At 45.2% G+C, this 19,587-nt stretch overlaps 2 protein-coding genes across 2 annotated transcripts; one reads left to right on the plus strand and one right to left on the minus strand.

The window, feature by feature from the left end:
- Positions 1-8,049: 8,049 nt before the first annotated feature.
- Positions 8,050-10,069, minus strand: LOC120663724. Its single transcript, XM_039942621.1, has 4 exons — positions 9,566-10,069; positions 8,654-9,467; positions 8,357-8,529; positions 8,050-8,269 (listed from the first exon to the last, which is right to left on the minus strand). Exons 1-4 carry the CDS (start codon positions 9,802-9,804, stop codon positions 8,251-8,253), a joined length of 1,245 nt encoding a protein of 414 aa, XP_039798555.1. The 5' UTR covers positions 9,805-10,069; the 3' UTR covers positions 8,050-8,250.
- A 5,377-nt stretch (positions 10,070-15,446) lies between these two features.
- Positions 15,447-18,892, plus strand: LOC120666554. Its single transcript, XM_039946423.1, has 4 exons — positions 15,447-15,701; positions 15,807-16,061; positions 16,672-16,913; positions 17,973-18,892. Exons 2-4 carry the CDS (start codon positions 15,956-15,958, stop codon positions 18,552-18,554), a joined length of 930 nt encoding a protein of 309 aa, XP_039802357.1. The 5' UTR covers positions 15,447-15,701; positions 15,807-15,955; the 3' UTR covers positions 18,555-18,892.
- Positions 18,893-19,587: the final 695 nt, after the last annotated feature.

A 19,587-nucleotide genomic window follows, 5' to 3' on the forward strand; every position in this document is an offset into this window, starting at 1 on the left:
TCGTGCTGCCCGGATGAATAGAGTAAGCTGTATCATGGGCCTCACTCAGAATCAACTTCCGAAGATCCTTCACGTCTGGCACACTTATCCGGTTCTAGTACCACAAGGTACCCTGATCATCCTCTCTGAAATGAGGAGCCTTGCCCTTTTTGAGCAACTCACGAATCTCCTGCAGCTTCTCATCATCTTTCTGATGCTGCCTGATCTCTGACTCTAGAGTCGGTACTGCCTCAAATGCTGCACTGGAAGTATGATGCAAGAAGCCCAGACTCAACTGCTTGAACTCCTCGCATAACTCTGGAGGCATCTGGAAAGCCACGGCCATGTTGACATAACTTCTTCTGCTCAGAGCATCTGCTACAACATTGGCCTTGCCCGGATGATAGTGAATCTCCAGATCATAGTCCTTGACCAACTCTAACCATCTCCTCTGCCGCATGTTCAGCTCATTCTGCGTGAAAATGTACTTGAGGCTCTTGTGATCAGTGTAGATATCACACCGCTGCCCATACAAGTAATGCCTCCAAATCTTCAGAGCATGCACAACTGCGGCTAACTCAAGATCATGGGTGGGATAATTCAGCTCATGCCGACATAACTGCCGTGAAGCATAAGCAATCACTCTGCCTTCCTGCATCAGAACACACCCAAGACCATCCTTCGAAGCATCACAATACACCGTGAACCTCTTCGTCTGGACTGGCAGAGTCAGGACTGGCGCCGTAGTCAACCTCTTCTTCAGCTCATCAAAGGCCCTCTGACGCTCATCAGTCCATACGAAAGCCACATTCTTCTCCAGCAAAGAAGTCAAAAGCTTCGCGATCTTGGAGAAATTCTCAATGAATCTCCGATAATATCCAGCTAAGCCCAAGAATGACCTGACTTCCTTCACTATCTGCGGTGTCTCCCACTCTAGCACATCCTTCACCTTGCTCGGATCAACAGCAATGCCTCCCTGAGAGATAACATGACCGAGGAATGGAACCTCGTCAATCCAGAACTCGCACTTGCTGAACTTGGCATACAGCTGATGCTCTCTCAATCTCTGCAACACGAGCCTCAGATGCTCTTCATGCTCTTCTTCTGTCTTGGAGAAGATCAGAATATCATCAATGAAGATCACCACGAAGACATCCAGATAGTCCATGAAAACCATGTTCATCAGATGCATGAAGAAAGCCGGGGCATTAGTCAAGCCGAAGGACATGACTGTATACTCATATAGCCTGTACTTGCAGGTGAATGCCGTCTTCGGAATATCCCCAGGACGGATCCTCAGCTGAAAATAACCCGAACGAAGATCAATATTCGAGAATATACGAGCACCTCGAAGCAGATCGAAGAGATCCTCAATACGGGGCAGTGGATGCTTGTTCTTGATAGTGACTGCATTCAGCTCCCGATAATCGACACACATTCTCTTCGAGCCATCCTTCTTATCTACCAGCAATAATGGAAAAGCCCAAGGAGAGAAGCTGCGACGGATATAGCCCTTGGCTAGCAACTCATCAATAGTCTTCTTAACTTCTTCATGCTCTATAGGTGCCATACGGTAGGGCCGCTTTGCAATAGGAGCTGTGCCAGGCAAGAGATCAATACAAAACTCAATGGCGCGTTCAGGCGGCATACCTGGCAGATCATCCGAAAAGACATCCGGGAATTCAGACACCACGCGAATACCGTCCGTGGGTCTAGCCTCCATCTGATGAAGAAATCCAGAAGGCTCTGAAGCACTGACTGTCACCTCTTGGCCATCAGATGCCGATAAGTGAACTGTCCGCTGAGCACAATCAATACGGACTCCCCATCTGGTAAGGGTCTCCATGCCCAATATCACATCTATCCCCGAGGAGTCAATAACTATCAAGCCAGTGCGGAATTCTACCCCCTTTATGACAATACTAACTCTGGAGCATATAGAACATGTACGAATCTGACCCCCAGGTGAGGTAACTACCATAGCTGTCCTCATACAAGAAACCGGTATACCATGCTGCTCGGCAAATGACTTGGAAATGAAAGAATGGGTAGCACCGGTATCAAAAAGCACTGTAGCGGGGTGAGAGTTGACCATGAACGTACCAATAACCACGTTGGGAGCCTCGGCCGCTGACTCGGCCGTCACGTGGTTCACTCTGCCCTGAAGTGGCGCCCTGGGCTGAGCTGGGCGCCCCTGCTGTCCCGCCTGCGCCTTCCGGGGGCAAGTGTTGGCGTAGTGCCCCGGCTGGCTGCAGTGAAAGCAGGTGCGAGGAGGTCCCTGAGCCTGCTGTCCGGTAGGAGCTGCCGGACGTGGAGCCTGCGGTGCCGGTGGAGCTGGTAGAGCAGTACGAGCCGGAGGTGCCGGTAACCTCTGGCCCTGACCTGCCTGCTGCTGTCGAGGCGGGTACTGCTGCGGTGGCCTCTGCTGGTACTGCTGAGGAGGCCGGTACTGTTGGGGCGGCTGGAGGCGTGGACGAGTGTTGCTGCCGGAAGCAACGGGGACAACCTTCCTCTTCTTGTCCTCCATCTCCAAGTGCTTGCGCTCAGTGTTGAGCGCGCTGTCAACCAGATGGTTGAAGTCGTCGAAGCGGAAGTTGAGCAGCGCGTACTGGAGGTAGTCCTCAAGGCCCTCCATGAAGTGCTCCTGCTTCTTGCGGTCATCCGCAACATCGGCAGGGGCGTAGCGAGCCAGCTGAAGAAAGCGATCACGATACTCCGTGACCGACATAGTCCCCTGAAGTGACAAAGACAGATAGATATCGAAAGATTAACTCAAGATTCATAAGAATAGAACAAGGGGCATTAGCTCAAAAGAAACCGCTGAATGATTATATTTAAGATTACCTGCTTCAGTGCAAGGAACTCCTTCTGCTTCATCTTCATAACGCCCGCTGGGACGTTGTGGCTGCGGAAACGCTCCCTGAACTGGAGCCAGGTAAGAGACTCGCGGTCATGAACTGGGTGGGACTCCCACCAGTCCAGAGCTGCCCCTCGCAGCTGTCCTGCTGCGTACAGAACTCGCTCCCGATCATCGCACTGGGCGATGTCCAGCTGACGCTCCACTGCACGGAGCCAGTCGTCAGCCTGAAGAGGGTCGGACGTGTGAGAAAACGTCGGTGGGTGACCCCTCAGGAACTCAGCACGCCTGTCGCGAGGCTGCGGCGGTGGAGGAGGCGGAGGCTGAGTGTGAGCATGCTGAAGAGCCTGAACAGTGTTGTTCAGGGTAGCCATCATCTGCATCTGGAGCTGGAAGTACTGCTCCGGAGTCAACGGCGGCGGCATCGGGATCCCGGTACCCTGGTTGTTCTGACCCTGCTGCTGGCCAGAACCGGAACCGGTGCTCCTGGTGTTCACCATCTGATTTGAACAAAAGATTTCACGAGTAAGGATATTGTAGGAATAAATTCAGATGGATATGATAACTCTTTGCGGAAAAAGACTCAGCCATGATAAAGTAGACATGATAGAGTGGACTGTTTTACCCCCAACGATCTAACTCATTTTATTAATTAGTTAACTTTAACATCTGGGTGATTTTCTTTAAACAAATTTAAACTACTAAGCTATACAATCATTCAAAAATCCAAATCAAACATGTAGCAGAATAACAAGCAGACAATTTTCACAACTTAGCCGAGTTTAACATACGACTCGACTAACACAACGCGTCGCAGAACGTGCTATCGTATTATTATAAAAGGGTCACCTACCTAATACTCATGGTGGTCAGATGACTGATTCAGGCCTAAATCTACGAAAACTATTTTTCAGCAGACAAGGATTAGAGAGAAGAAATCCTAAAACTCGACCAGTTCTATCTAGGCTTCGTCCTACAGTCGATACGGCTTTGATACCACTCTGTAACACCCGGTTTATAAAAGAACATAAACCGAGCAATCATATACGTGCCAGGATCAAGTCACACGTATATACAACAGAATGAACAGTATATCATAGCACATATCACGAATAAGATATAATAAATCGAAATACGAATGTTATTTATTACAATAATGACAAAATGTCTGATACAGCGGAAACGAAGTACAAAAATACGTATAAAGCTCTGTGAAGCTGAAGCAGGGCGCCACAGGGACGTCGACTGGGAGACGAACACCTAGAAGTCCTCGTAGTCCTGGTAGCGCTAGACGAACTCCCTCGTGTCGGCAGGAACTGAGCAGCAGTAGCGTAGCCGAGAGGAAAAAGTAGAGAAGAGGCAAGAGTGAGCACACAACTTGTACTCAACAAGTATAACACAGCGCGTCTAGCAGCGTCTAGGCTGCCATAGCCGTCTAGGAGTGGGCATGACCCATGGGCATCTCACAACTCACATCTAGCGACCGACATTGGCAAGTCGACACCATGACGGAGACCACCAGGCGCGAGTCCGTTCGCCTCCATGAGGCACGAGTGTCAGTGCGCGACAGGAGACGAAGTGGCGTCGGGCTTGCCTTCAGTGTCGGTGATCGAGTCGAGCACCGTCGTGGCCGCCAATCGGAAGGCTGGGCGTCGGACAATTGACAATTAGGAATACGATGTGTAACTTATGGGTGCAATTTGAACCTCGTTTTGCTACAGATTTAGCTGCAAATTAACGAAATTGAAGCCTCCTATATTACTATACATAAGGTATACTTTATATTTTGGGGGCCTGTGCGGTCGCACAGCTCGCATGCCCCTAGGGACGCCCCTGCTGCCGGCCTGGCTCCGTGCTGCCGCTCCTCTCCTGCCGGGGTGCTGCTGCTGCTTGCCCGTGCTTGCCCGTGGCGGTGGTCGGCTACGGCGAGCCGGAGGAGGAAGAACGGAGGAAAGAAGATGATTTGAGTATGGATAGGCAAGATTTTAGCTAAACTGTTGGTTTACTCAACCATTTAGCTAACTATTTAACTTTTATCTAGTCTTCTACCTAATCATTTAACTAGGATTTTAACTAATTTCTTGGAGATGCTCTTAAGTGCCGTTTCTTGTTGGCCTAGAGGCTAGAACCGAGTAAAAATATATCCAAACCTCCATTAAGCTCCGATCCCGTGGTCAATACATTTTGAACCGTTGTTTCCTTGCAGTTGCATTGCAGGATGGCAACTTGAAAGCCCACTACCCAAATCGTGCCGGCCTTGATGTGACCTGACACCGTCCGGCAGCAGGCAGTGCCAAACTGCACGGGTTTCCATTGGCACAAGCACAAGCACAAGCAGCGGAAAAAATCCTATTTACCTCCTTGAACTATATGGGCCGAGTTTACGTTTCCATCTTAAATTCGAAAACCGAATATTTTGCCTTCTCGAACTCGCAAAACCGGATTTATGACCTCTCTGGGTGGCTTTTTTAGTGGTTTTCCTCTTTATCTTTTACGTTTATTTTGGATGAATCTTTGAAAAGTTATAGTAAATCATAAAAAATCATAAAATAGAAAATTAAATTTTGTTGGACTTCACAAGAGTAGATCTATGCATTGAACATACTGTATGATATGATTTAGTAAAAAAATATATTTTTAATTTTAAATATATAGTTTTCTATAATTAGTTCATATATACATATTTCTTTGTTCAATTGTGGTGAAATTTTTATGGTAAGCTAATAATTATATTATTAAGTTGCAGTAAAAATTTTATGATCATTGGATCATTTATTCTTGACAAATTGAAGAGTCTGATATTTTTTTCTTTTTTTTCAGTAGGAGGGGTGCAGAGGTGCCCCCTGTGCCAGCCCCGGGGATTGAACCCGGGCTGCCGGCGTGGGAGGGGGCTCTAGGAGCCACTCGGGCTCAACCCCCTCCTCTTAGAATTAAATTCTTGAATCTATAATGTAGGCATACATGATACAATGAGCATGAAATTTTTACTACAGCTCAATCATTTAATTATAGTTCAGGGAGGTAAATAGGACTTTTTGCTTAGCGCCAATTAGGCATTAGAAAACCTTTGGTTTGGTATTGGTAGGCTGGGGAACCACCGAAAACTACCTGCTTGTAACGTCATTGCAGCTAGGGGTGCAAATAGATGATCCTTAGATGCACCTCCAACTCTCTTTAGTTTAAAATTTTATACTATTTCTTTAAAACATTTTGTACTACCCAAATCATATAAGTTTGTGTATTATGTGACACAGTAAAAAGGGAAAAAGAAGAGGTCGCCCTAAGATGACCAATCAACATCACTGCAGATGTCAAGCCTGTAAAAACTTCCACTATTTTTGTAGATCTTCGTCAAGATGGAGGAACAAGGCTGCAAAACAAAAACATAACCATGAAACAGTCGATTTGCTTATCTCTTCCTTTGGTTCAATATAATGGATGCAACATGCATGGAATCTGGTAAACTGGATACATAAACTTGCTTTTAGGTATAGAGAAGCTTCTTATATGGCTTTTCTGCTCCTCTCCAGCAGATTTGGTAAAATTAGATATCTAAAATTTGTCATTCCTCTCCTCTTGCCATACCTGGCCGCGCCCCTCCGATTCCGCGAACCAAGGACGCCCTCGCCCCACCCCCACAACACTGTCGAGCATCCTCGAGCCCGGCTGAGCCCTACCTCGGCCGGAATTGGCCATCTTCGAGCTGCCAGAGTTGCTGCTCCGCCGAACCTCGCCCCCACCCGTCGATCTCCTCCTTCCGATCCTCCTCCGCCCGATTAGAACCCTTGGTGAGATCCCCCTGCATCCCCCTCAACCTCCCCAGCTGACCCCTTGCCATGCCACGGGAAGGCCCCATCCCCTTCCATGGAGGTCGCGCCCGCCGGAGATGGGGAGGGCGGGGGCGTCGGCGCCGGCGATGTGGGAGTGGAGCTGGGGCGCTAGAGCGCTATGGCCGTCGGCACCCACGGCGGGGTGGAGCACGGGCGCTGCCGGCCATGGGAGGAGTCGGGACCATGGTGAATCTCTCTCCTCCTCCAAGGCGAGGCACAGGGCAGGTCGAGGCATGCAGGTGGGGGAATAGGACGGCGATGCCTGGATGTCGGCTGGTGAGGCACGGCAGCGCCCAAACGGCGGCCACTAGTGATGTCGGCGGGGATTCACCAGCATGAGATGGGATGGGACGGAGCGACGGGAAATGTCCCAATGATGATTTTACCTTCGCCCGTGACTTTTCCTTTCCAGCGGTCGATTTTTTCAACGGTGCTCTCACATGGCGGGCTCCACCACCCACTACCCACCTTCTCTGGATCCCGCAGCGCCCCTGCCCCCTCTCCTTCCTCCTGCAGTCCCCCACGCTCTTTCTCCTTCCTCCCCCTCAGATCCATCCCCGCGGCCCTTCCCCTTTCTCCTTCCTCTTGCATCCTCGGTGCGGCGGCAGCGGCCGCGGGGGAGCTCCACCCGCAGCGCGCCGGCGGGCAGCTCCGCCCGCGACGCGGGCGCTCGCCCCCGGCGGCGATCCCCCGCTGGGAGCAGTGCTTTTTTTTCTTTTTTTCTTTTTATTTTGTGGATGCAAAGTTCTTGTAAAACAATTCCCAAATTAAAAAATTACCGAAGTTCTTTTGTTTTTTGGATGCAACTTTTTTTACCTTGAGTTTTTTTTTATTTTGGATGCAAAAATATTTTACCTAATTTTTTTTGTTCTAGACGCAGAATTTTCTTGTTCATTTTTTCTCAATTTGCTTCTCAATTTTTTCTCTCCGAAATTTTTCTCCATAAAATTTTTCTCGTCAAAATTTTGTCTCTTTTTTTCAAAAAAATTTCTTGAAATTTTTTCCTGAAATCAGAAAACGACAAAAAACTTACTAAAATAGGAAAAAAAATGAACGGTCGGAAAATCGACCATAGGGAACTTTTCCCTACGGTCGACCGTAAACTAGACTGCCCCGGGAAATGTCCCAGTCTGGAAGTTTCCTTCTCCCGTGTGTGATAAAGAGTTTTAGCAATCCAACCTTTGCTTTGGTATATTTGGGTAAAGGAGAGAGAATTTAGGTAATTTTCCAACCTACTTAACTCCGGAACTCTGAAACAACAGCACACAAACAACAAAAGATGAACTACTCAACTCGTAACAACCTAGTCCAACTGATTGGAATTGTGCATGGACTATCTTGTTTTTATTTTCATTTTTCTTCTTTAAAAAGTCAAATCTGCATTCTCTTTGTATTAAAGGGAGGGGTATTGAAGCAAAACCACCCCAAGTGAATTAATCATATAAGTTTGTGTACTATGTGACACAATAAAAAAGAAAAATTAAAGTTGCCCTAAGATGAAATCAAGTACGAGTGAATCTGTGCACAATCAAGCACCGCAGATGTCAAGCTTGAAAAAACTTGATCTGTTTTTGTAGATCTTCTTCAAGATGGAGGAACAAGGCTGCAAAACAAAAACATAACCATGAAACAATCGATTTAATTTGCTAATCTGTTCCTTTCGTTCAATAATGGTGAGCATGGAACTTACACTCGTGTCAGGTCGTCCCAACGCACTCCCAAAGAATGTTCCCTTATATAAAGATTCTCGAGAACTTGTGCCATGAACTCATGAAAACCGCAAGAAAAATAATAGTCAAGATCTGGCAGTTTCGCAGCCGATGATAACTGCGCCACCTGTTCCCCGAATCTTAGAGCATCATTCTGCTTGCAGGGAAAATAAAGAAACAGGTGTCATTAGTAGTACTAACTAGTAAGGACGAGCTAGCAATTGTGTCACGAAAAGGATGGATTACATTGGATGGCTAGCTAGCTGATGCACACATACCCCTTGTGCTTCCGGCGCATGTGTGAACCAATTCCTTGCAAAGCGGAGCAGATCTGTAGCCGCCCAGTATCTGTAATTATTCCTTCCGTTGATGTGTCTGCTGAACTGCTGGTTACTCGTGACAGTATCTGTCCACCAATAACTTCCGTTGTCCACGGCTTGCTCAAAAGCCAGTCGCTCCTTAGTCGTCAATCGCATTTCCCAGATGTTAGCTCCATCATTCCAGTGCCACAGCGGCGGACCCAGGGAGTTTGCGAACCTGGCGAGGTTCCACCACATGGTCGCCATGACTTGCGGATCGGCCATGGCCACGAATGCTTGCAGCAGCTGCGTAGTCGCCGGCGCCGGAGCAGGGCCTCCTGGCGCCGCCAGATTACCCAGCTTCACGTGTATCGTGTCCACATGTAGGGGAAATCCTTTGCGGAACACACGACCTAGTATAGCAGCGAGTGCGAAGTAGTCCGCCTTTTGACCCTCCGGTGTCAGGGGTACTGCCCTTATTTCCAATTCCACCGCCATCTGATCGTTGATGCGAACGGCCGCCGTCTCGGGCACAATGAGCCCGTGCTCGCCCCTCGAGAACCCTGAAACCACCAGATGACCAATCTGGAGAGAACCATTGTATGCTAAGCCAGCTTGGTGTGCTGCCAGGACGCAGGACATGATGCCACGGAGGATCCTTACACCGAGTGGGGTGAGCACTGGTTGCACTCTCCTGCCATCCCAGGACCGGAAATCCCCACTTAGCTCGAAAACCCTACTTAGCATCTGAACATGACGTGCTACGAATATCGGTAGTGGTTCCACCATGGTGCTGCATGCATGCATACATACATTTTTAAACAGGTTCATCAATGACTGCGCACAATGCATATTAGAATGAAAAAGCTTACGGATCAATGATCGACTTACTTGCCACCACGAATCCTCGGAAAAACTTCTATGGTTGCCTGACCACCAAATACATAATCATAGTCTGTGAGTAATGTGCCATCGCGTAGAGGTTTATGTCCGTCGAGAATCAAGTACTGCTCCTCCACGGGAATCCCTTCCCGCTCTGCTACCACAAGCTTCAGGGTTTCCACAGTTGCACCGCGAAGATCCATGTTCAGAAGCTGTATCCCATTGCATGACCTAATAAAAAACTGCATTATGTAATAAGGAATTTCAGTGTTACACCAAGTTCTCAAGTTTCAGATAATCAACCCAGAAACAAAGGGGAATTATGTAATTTGGAAAGGAGGGAAATTCTGCAATACACAGATAGAGGGATCTTGGTTTCTCTCTATGTTTAACATAGGTGAGACTGTATTGGACCCTGAAATTAAACCTGCTCTAAGATTGTCAAATTTAAATCAGAAAAGGGAGAATTGTGTTAGTTTAGCTTTTGATTCCTATATATATATATGGCGGCAATATAATACTAATAAAACCTTGGTAGGGATCAAAAGTATATATATAAATAACACAACACATATATACTAGTTTCTCATGCTATTATTATATATGCTGCATGATGGATAAGAGTAATAGAAATGACAAATATATATTTTAAAGGACTTTACCTGGGATAGGGAGGAATTGCTTGGTTCATGTTCTAAAGCAGGCAATTCAGGCACCAAACTATATGGGTCCTGTATGTCGTATGCATCAACGACGCCGGCCCTAACATGCCCAGAAATATCACAGTGCAAATGTGAGTTGCTACTGCTAGGCATACCAAACATTTTCATACTGTTAGCGTTGTGTTGATTGAAATCTCCAACACCGTCAAGCAGAGCAAGATCCTTTGCTGGAAGAGGAAGTCGTATCAGCTTTGTTTTAGGTTTGGCAACTGTAAGCATCACAAAAAATACTGGCCAGCTGCCACAAGTTAACTGATATTTACTGCATCTGTACTGTGTTTCAAAAAAAAAGATATTATTTAAAAACAATAAGTACGTAAACCGTGTTGTTACTTCATAACTTGGAGAAAGCTGATCTATTTATACTTATAAAAGCACTCCCATCAAAAGTTTCTTTTAGAGGCATAGTCAATAGCATTTTTGTAGTGCTATTATCATGTCTATCATTGGTGACAAGAAAAGGATGGGTTAGGACCTTGAAGATGAGAAGGGGACACTGGCAGTTGTGTGGTGGTTAACTGGTTACACCATCAGGAGAACGAAGGCAGCTAAAAGCAACGTATACGACCAACACTAATTTGGGAGGTTATGGATAGCCCATTTTCCCCCACTACTTCACCTGTATCTGCAACATTAGTCTCCCTCTCTTTTTCTGTGAAAAATGACATCCCTTCCTCTATCTTCAATTCTCTGGCTCTGGCTGCCTTATCACCCCCAGGTCCCTACTACTAGCTCGATCTTCTCCCTTCCCCCAAGATCACCTACAGGTTGTCCGTCCCTTGTTATTAGGGGAGGTACTTTATTAATCATATATATAAATATATGTGAGGGCGAGTTTAATAAAAAAAATAGCAGCATGCAACAATTAAAATCCAGTTAATGGGCTTAGCAAAAAGACAATCCACACAGTTAATGGGCTAAAATATATATCCGTTAAACTAGTAGCTATACGGAAGAGAAACCGAAATTAACCACCCAAACACACAAGAAGCTAAGGGATTCACTGACCAATTTCGTCTCCGTGGACTGAACTGCCGCCTGTCAGTCTGCCGGCTTCTTCTCCGGCGGCCATCATTCTGAGTGTAGCTCTGGCAGGTGAATCGTGAGGGACCTTGTGTTCTTTGATAGTGCTGCTCTGCCAGCTTGTTGAGCTCGTCGCTATATCCTGCAGCGCCGGCCAGCCAGCTCCTCGTTGCTCAGATCAGCCACCGCGTATCCATTATTACGGGTCGGTCGTCGACGACTTCGTTAATTAAAAGCCACGCTGCTAATTGCTGGACCCGCCGTATATATAAATATATAAACCAAACCAACTAATTGTTCGCCGATCGACACGGTGGAATAAGATTATAAAAATACCATTACACATTCGAAGGGAAATAAAACGCGTATTCGTAAATGCCGTGTGGGGCTTACACGTCAAACACGACCGTATTATTTCCGGGTCATGAACAAAGAAATGAGAATGTGCCTCTAGCTATGAATGGTCTTATGATTAGTGGTTTAGGTATCATTTGGTTGAAAAGTGAGGTAGGATGAAGTGGTCCCATCCCTAATTTATGAATGCGATCATTCTATGTGATGATGTGTTTGGAAGGGGATGGAACGGTTCCATTTCATGTCTTGTTAGAGGTACGGAGATGGAAGCATTATTACTCTATACACACTGTTATGTGGGATCTGTATGTCGGTCACTCAATTCTCTCCTCCCTCCCTCTTCTACCTCATGAGCTCGGGCACCTCCTCCCACGTCGCCTCGGCTCCCTCACAGCCGCACGGCTGGGCTCCCCACGACGCTAGCCTTCCTCTCCCCTCATGCCGCCTAGCTCCCCCTTGGCGCCTAATTTTGAAGTCCCACCCTAGAGCTCCGCTGTCGCTGGAACTCCACCCACTCTGCCCTCACCCGAGCTCAGCCACCACCGGAGCTCCACCTCGGCACCGAGCACCACCCTCGCCCGCCAGAGCTCCGCCTCTGTGCCAAGCTCTGCCCTCGCGCCAAGCTCAGACATCACCCTGAGCTCCACCTCCACCTGAGCACTACCTCCACGCCAAGCGCCTCCTTTGCCCGCCAGAGCTTCACCTCCGCGCCTGGCTCTGCACGCTCCGCTTTCTCCGCCCTCACGCTGAGCTTGGCCTCTGCCCGAGCACCACCTGCGCCCTGAGCTCTCATCCCACTACGCCTTGTTCCTTCATGCCCCTCGGGCCGCTCAGGCCTTGATTCATGCGATGTTGTCGATGTGGGACAGCTCGATCTTTTTGATTTTGCGGGATCGAGCCTTCCCGGATCTGGGGTGAATATTCACTCCTTGGGATGGTTCCATCTCCTAGCTCGCGAACCAAACATAGAACGGAACGGCTCCATCCCATTTTGCTCCTCAACCAAACACCACCTTAGTCACTAGGTGGTCTCCGTCGTCTTTGTTTTCAATATATCATCTATAAGTCTTGTTTTTATTATATTATATACCCTGCAGTTGATAAACATACCTCTTATTTTATTAGTTGATAGCTACGTTTTTGTAAAAATATGTTAGGTAACTTAATGGAAGGTGGCTTTGAGCTTAGCTCTCGTCGTCTTTAAAGTTGCATTATTTGGCTACGACAGCTCAGAAGTCAGAATCATCGGTTCTAGAAATTAATGACAGCCAAGCAAGAAAGCAGACGAACATGGGCAGTTTCGGTAATTATTGGCAATGTTCGGTCCCATCAGCTGTACAGACATGTTTTCAATTAAAGCATGACCGCGCTTGGGTCAAGCTCAGTTGTATTATGTAGATAATCAGCAGTATTTATTTTCTTTTACAAAAGACGCTTAAATGTACACCCTCATGCATACAAAGTTAGTAAATTATGCATAGCCTATCCCTACCAATATTTACAAGGGATTAGGATCAATGGACTCATCTTAGGTGTCTTCTTGTTGACATGCCAAACAAGCAAAGGCATAGAAACATTCCGAACTCCCAGGCGGCAGCAGCAGCATACTTACGAGACGGAGATCGAGAGGAACCAAGGACGACAAGAAGATCTAGCTAGCAGCTTCTCTCAAAGCACGCAGGTCGTGAAAGCGTTTTGCGTTTGGACCTGTGCGGGTTACTTTGGTAGACTCGTCCAAAGCTAGGGTGTGTTTAGATCACTATGTCAAAAAATTTTAAAAGAAAATCTTATTAATTTAGTATATAAAATAAAGTATATTTATAAAAATTTTTGCACGGATAGATTGTAAATCGTGAGACGAATTTAATGAGCTTAATTAATTCATGAGTAATCTATAATTAACGAATAATTATTATAGCATCACTGTCGCAAATTATGAATTAAGTAGCCTAAATAGATTCAGCATACTTACGAGACGGAGATCGAGAGGTACCAAGGACGACAAGAAGATCTAGCTAGCAGCTTCTCTCAAAGCATGCAGGTCATGAAAGCGTTTTGCGTTTGGACCTGTGCGGGTTACTTTGTAGACTCGTCCAAAATTAGTAGGAAGTAGCGTGACGAGGTTAACACGTAGAGAATATACTGGCAGCAGGTTACTCCTCATGTGTAGTTATCTTCAAGAGATTAGTAATAATTCTAACTAAATTTAGAGAAAAAGAGACTAGCTAAAAAAAAAGATTCATAAACTGAGGGTAAATCAACAGACTATCTATAAATGAACTCTCTAAACCTTTAGAGGCTAGTGGACCCATGTGTCATACTCATTTTCCCTTCTTCCTATCCCCACGTCCTCCCATGCCACCTGCCATCCCCCTCTGACGACCGGAGCAGCGCCGCTGCCCTTACCCTTCCCCGACTAGAGCAGCGCCGCAACCCCTACCCTCTGCTGAAGGGAGCCGCGCCGCCGCCGTGCGCCCTCTCCGCCGCCGCAAGCTTAGGAGCTCCACTTCGCCGCGGCGGTGTGTCCCGATGCCGGCCAATCCCTCCGCCGACAGCCCTCCTCCTGTCGAGTGCAGGCGAGTAGGCGAGGTGCCCTCCGTCGGCGAGCTGCATTATGGACACGGCCGGCTCCGAGCTCCCTAGGAAGCGGGTAACCAGATCTGACGCTCTTGTCTTGGGCAACGGAATCCGGCAACTCGCCGCCACCAGCTCCGCCGGAAGGATGCGCGGGAGGGTGTGCGGGACCATGGGAGGGCACGGAAGAGGATGGCGAGCCGCACTCCCTCTCCAAAGTAAGCGAGTGGGGAAGGAGGGGGATTTAGCTTGCGAGATAGCGAGTTAAGGAAAAAAAGAGTCTGTTGAATATGATTTTGAGCCCAGTTTTGCTACTTTTACATAGTCAACTAGTTTTATAGAGACCTGGAGATGCTTTAGCAGGAAGTAGCACAACGAGCTTGACACGTGAAATATGTACTGGCAGATTATTCCTCGTGTGCTTTAACGTGGCACACTTTGTCAGTTCAATGCATATAGTGTGATAGCGTATTTTTATCATGTTATGCAGACCGGCGCGATCAAAAAGACGAAAGGGTTAGGTCTGCAAAAATTTGTTCGGTAAATTATTTTAAAATATAAAATATAAAATATTTAAAATAAATAAAAAATCCTCTACTGAGGAGACCTAGTGCTTGGCAGCGGGCACGGGATGGAGGAGTCCTCTGGATCCGGAGTCCTCGCCGACGGGTATTGTCAAGATATCCTGGCGGCTCCTGTTTTGGAGTCTGCTGCTTGGCGCTTTGGTCAGAGGGCCGGTGGCTGGATGCAGATAGCCGTTGGGTTTGGGGTGGTGTGGTGGATGGACCTGTGCTCTGCGCCCCGCCGCTTGCCGGCGATGCGTGTGGTGTGGATTCATGGCGCTAGAAGTTTAGGGTGTATTCTCGGTCGATGCTCTTCCAGAATTTTCTCATTATAACCTCTGGGGTAGGATTCTTCTGCGGCTCAGTTCAAAGTGTTTGTGCGATGGGGCTTCCTTTGGCCTTGGCATTCGTGCCGTTCTCTCCCTGTTCCAGCAGCCTCGGTGATGACCGTGTCGGCGAACGATGGTGCTCTCGGCAAGCATAGAAGATCCTAAGGACTTGTCTGTTATTTCTTCTTTCTCTACGATGTTTTGTGCAAGAAGGCTAGTACTGCAGCCCTCTCTGAACGTGCCTGCATGTGTCCTTGTACGTTTTCCTACCATATTAATACAGGTACGTTTCAATAAAAGAAAAACTCAGGAGCTGGGTCCCAACCACATGCGCCCTCCCTTCCATCCTCTCTCTCTCTCTTCCCGGCACAGGATAGTTGAGGCCTTATTATAGACAGGTTGTAAAACGGAGCAACCCATTACAAGGAAATCATCGAAGACCCTGAGTTCTAGCTGAGACGCTGTCAAGGCTGCAAAGGAGTTCTCTTCTTCTTCCCTCATCCAGCAGGCGGCGCACCTTTCAGTCATCAGCTATTTCCAGATGATCTTCGTTTCCTACGTATCTTTTCAAGGAGTTCAGGTAAAATAGATCGCCGGATCTCCGGATCGCGAAATTTCACCAATTATTACCTCCTTTTTTTTGTTTTCTTTAAATTTCATCATGCTAAAACAAAGCTGTCCGAAGGTTCTTGAGTATGCATCCCTAAATCAAGTTGCTAAATGTCATCAACTCACTCGGGTTGAGCCTGTTAATGAGAATACGGCGCCAAAAGAGAAGAAACCGGCAGAAAGGAGCCTCAACTGTAGACAGCGGATCGGATCTGACAAGAAGAGATGACTACTGATTACATGGTATGTGAAACAGAGGAAGTTATAGTTGAAACATCGGAACCGGACAGCAATGAGTTTCTTTTCTGGAGACTAGATGAAGACATGGAATGTAAGTTGAATTGCTTTTAGAAACTTTTCATTAGCGGATTTTTTTTTCATGAACACATTTTGAATTTAACTTTGAGGATTTTTTTTAGATTTTGCAAGTATTTTGACATTTATCCCGTCCATTCACAAATGCTAGCCTAATCCACCAATAAGTAGGATATAACGATGTCATTTATGGCATCAGTTAACGGACAAGTAGAATTCAATTGTATAATCTCGTATCTACATGCCAGATTGAGGGGCATATATGGCTAATTTCTCCCTAAGTTGTTCTAAAACTTTGAGAAGTCACTATGTTTGTGGTTGGATTGTTTGACCATAGACCGCCATACAATATACTATATAGTATTCCAACTTAAAAGTTAAAACCATATGCATGTGTTCCAAAAATTGCTACATTAAATTATAGGGTGCCTCTTAAATGAGACAGCTCATATCTAAAAAAAAAGTCTGTGCGAAGATGAATGTAATATATAGCCAATACTGTTATGTGTAAGAATTAGGACAATATACTATAATAATTAAAATATCTTTTGTACATTTTTTCACTTCAGGAATATATTAAGATGTTTGTTTATTAACAAGATGATTTTTGTGGGTTTTTTCTCCAGCAAAGATAGAGGCTCTGCGAAATTGGGAACGCAAAGTCACTTGCCGCACCTTATGCTCATGCTATCCAGCACAAGCATTACAAGTCTGTGAGCTTTCTATTTCTACCAAAGAAGACAGGATAATAGCTAGTAGCCAAGCATATATTTTCGGTTCCTTTGCAATCAGGGACCACTATGACAGACGACGGATAAACATCTTCAACCGTGAAAGGACAAACCCAGTTCGCATCGATTTTAGTAACGTAAGTTCATATCCATGACCCATTAGATATGCATTCTTGATTTATAAGCTTAACATGTAAAATGGTGAGGAGCGATCTCATAATGCTATAATTCAGTTTATGAGATAGTTGTCTTGTAAACAACCACTCGTTCTCCCACGTTCCTCTCTCTAATGCATATTAACCATAAAAAAGTCTACATGAAATTAAAATATAAGACTGCTTGCATGTACCAATGTACTTGCCGTTAAAAATGTGGTGCTTTAGCACTCTACATCAATTTTTTTTACAAACGGCTTCCATATGTTGATAGGTTGATGAAACAAGATCTTAGAATCCCTGCAGCTTTTAAGTACAATACAAATGTAGATATTCACACACACGCATATATATATATATATACATATCCCTAGCATATATATATATATATATATATATATATATATATATATATATATATATATATATATATATACCCCAATAAAAACCTCAATGACAGACATTTTGATATTGACAAAGTCACCACAGGTGTTTCGCTATCGATGAGCATGTCACCTAAATTAAATGAATAGAGTTATATATTTTCAATGTCTCATTAGCACAAGCACTTCCTCTATGAATGCCTGCAGTAGACTATAAGTAATAGTCACCCAAATATAAATACACCCTACCCTTATGAATGCTTAGTATGAGAGATTAGACCGATGGATTAGGAGATTGCCAAAGTCACTGCTAATGTCTCGCCACCGACGCATCACCTAATATTGAGTAAATAAAGTAATTTGTTCATAGCATAAATTCAAGTAAATCTGTGCGTGGTATTGCTCAAACCTAAGTGGGCTGGGGTAGGTTCTAACACGAAAGAATGGCCACGCCACTCTATTTACTTTGAGATGCAATTATCATCATGAGATAATTAAAAAATAATAGCGAAATAATAGGACAATGTATGTGAAATCAATTCGTTAATATTCTCTATAGGTATGATCATGTTAATTGGTTCTTCACATATACAGAAAGCTCTTTTCAAAATTTCAGAAAAGAACGTGACATTTTTATGCTGATCTCTGTTGCTTGTAGGGCGTTGGAAAAGTGAGAATAACTAATCCTCGCCGCGGCATACTTTATGGTAATCTCGCTTTCGATTATGACTTGAACGTTATATACACTACACTGGAAGGCTACAAGAAGGAAGAGAAGATAAACGGGAAGGCATTGTATAACGGGAAGAAACATCCTTACTCTAGCCGCCCCGAAACCATGCGTGCATCCATTCCTATAAAAAATGACAGCAACATGAAAGAAATAAATCTGAAGTTCATTCGATTCCCTCAGGGAATTGAGGCTGGAATTAACATTGAACCTCCAGAAGGCTTGAATTTCCGTTTAACTGCACGCATGGGTGATCTTCCTAATGAGATCATAGTATTTGACAGCAAATATGATATGCCAAGGGGTGATGCTTATCACAATTCACTAAAGTTTGTGCTTGTCGTGCCATGTTTGGATATCTTGGAACTCAAATATACCGAGCATAATCAGCAACCAGATGAGCAGCCGAAGATATGTACTTTCAATTCGTTGTACCATGGTTTTATCTCAGAAGTCATAATCCTCAAATATGGCACGATCAAGATGGAAATCAAATGGTCGAGAATGTAGCTGATGGTAAAATTGAAACGACAGCAATGGCAACAACCTGAACAATTTGTTATTCGCTTTCCGGCCCTTCTAGTAGAGGTTCTTTTGAGGACCAAAGGGCATTATTATCGGTTCAATTTGTTCTTCCGCAAGGAGTACCATGCATTATCTATTTACAATTTAATCACAGTATCTGTTCTGAAGACTTTGTAAAATAATGTATAGGAGTGCAATCGGATCAGATACCAACAGTGATTGCAGATCTCACATTTGTTTCTATAATTTTCTTCACAGTCTATGTGTGGGACATCGATATATAGTGTTCGGATATAGAAACAATGCGCGTGGATTGTCTCATATGTATCATATATGGGATTAGTTAAGTACAAACAATGTTGGTCTTAATGATCTGTTATTTTAAAACCATGATTCAAGCGAATGGATGCATGCTATCTTCCAAAACGAGTAAATTTGTGAATGCGCACTAACTAGGATCAGAATTGCATTAATTTTGAAACTAGTACGGCATATTTCAGGACAGATTAATTTGTATTTCATCAGGCATCACTGCATCAGCGTATATTTACAACAATATGCAATGAAACTAGTGCGACGTTAATGTCAAAAAAAATGCTCACATGCGTACCATTGATGACTCTTATGTTTTGCCTGGTTGTACTACCTCCTTGGACTTAATCAAAGGTGGCGTACGTCCTAAACCATTAATAACTTAAACGTCACACCAGCTGTGTGCAAATGTTCACCGACGACTCATTGATTGAATACAAGCGCGCGACAGCAGAGGCGACATTACTTAAACGTTTCGTACTTTGACAACATCGTCGACGACCATGAAATTCAAATTAATGAATTGAATCAGTAAACCCAATGAACCATCCAAAGGCATGACTTAGAATTGGTTAGTTGCAACTTGTAAAGGACTAAAGGCTGTTTGCATCCTTTTTTCCACTAAATTTATGTTTCATCACTAGGTTGCATTGGAACAAGCAGCTGATTTGGGTCCTTAAATTACATGATTTATCAATCAACGAGC

The sequence above is a fragment of the Panicum virgatum genome, chromosome 3N (genome assembly GCF_016808335.1).
Source record: "Panicum virgatum strain AP13 chromosome 3N, P.virgatum_v5, whole genome shotgun sequence".
Classification (NCBI taxonomy): domain Eukaryota; kingdom Viridiplantae; phylum Streptophyta; class Magnoliopsida; order Poales; family Poaceae; genus Panicum; species Panicum virgatum.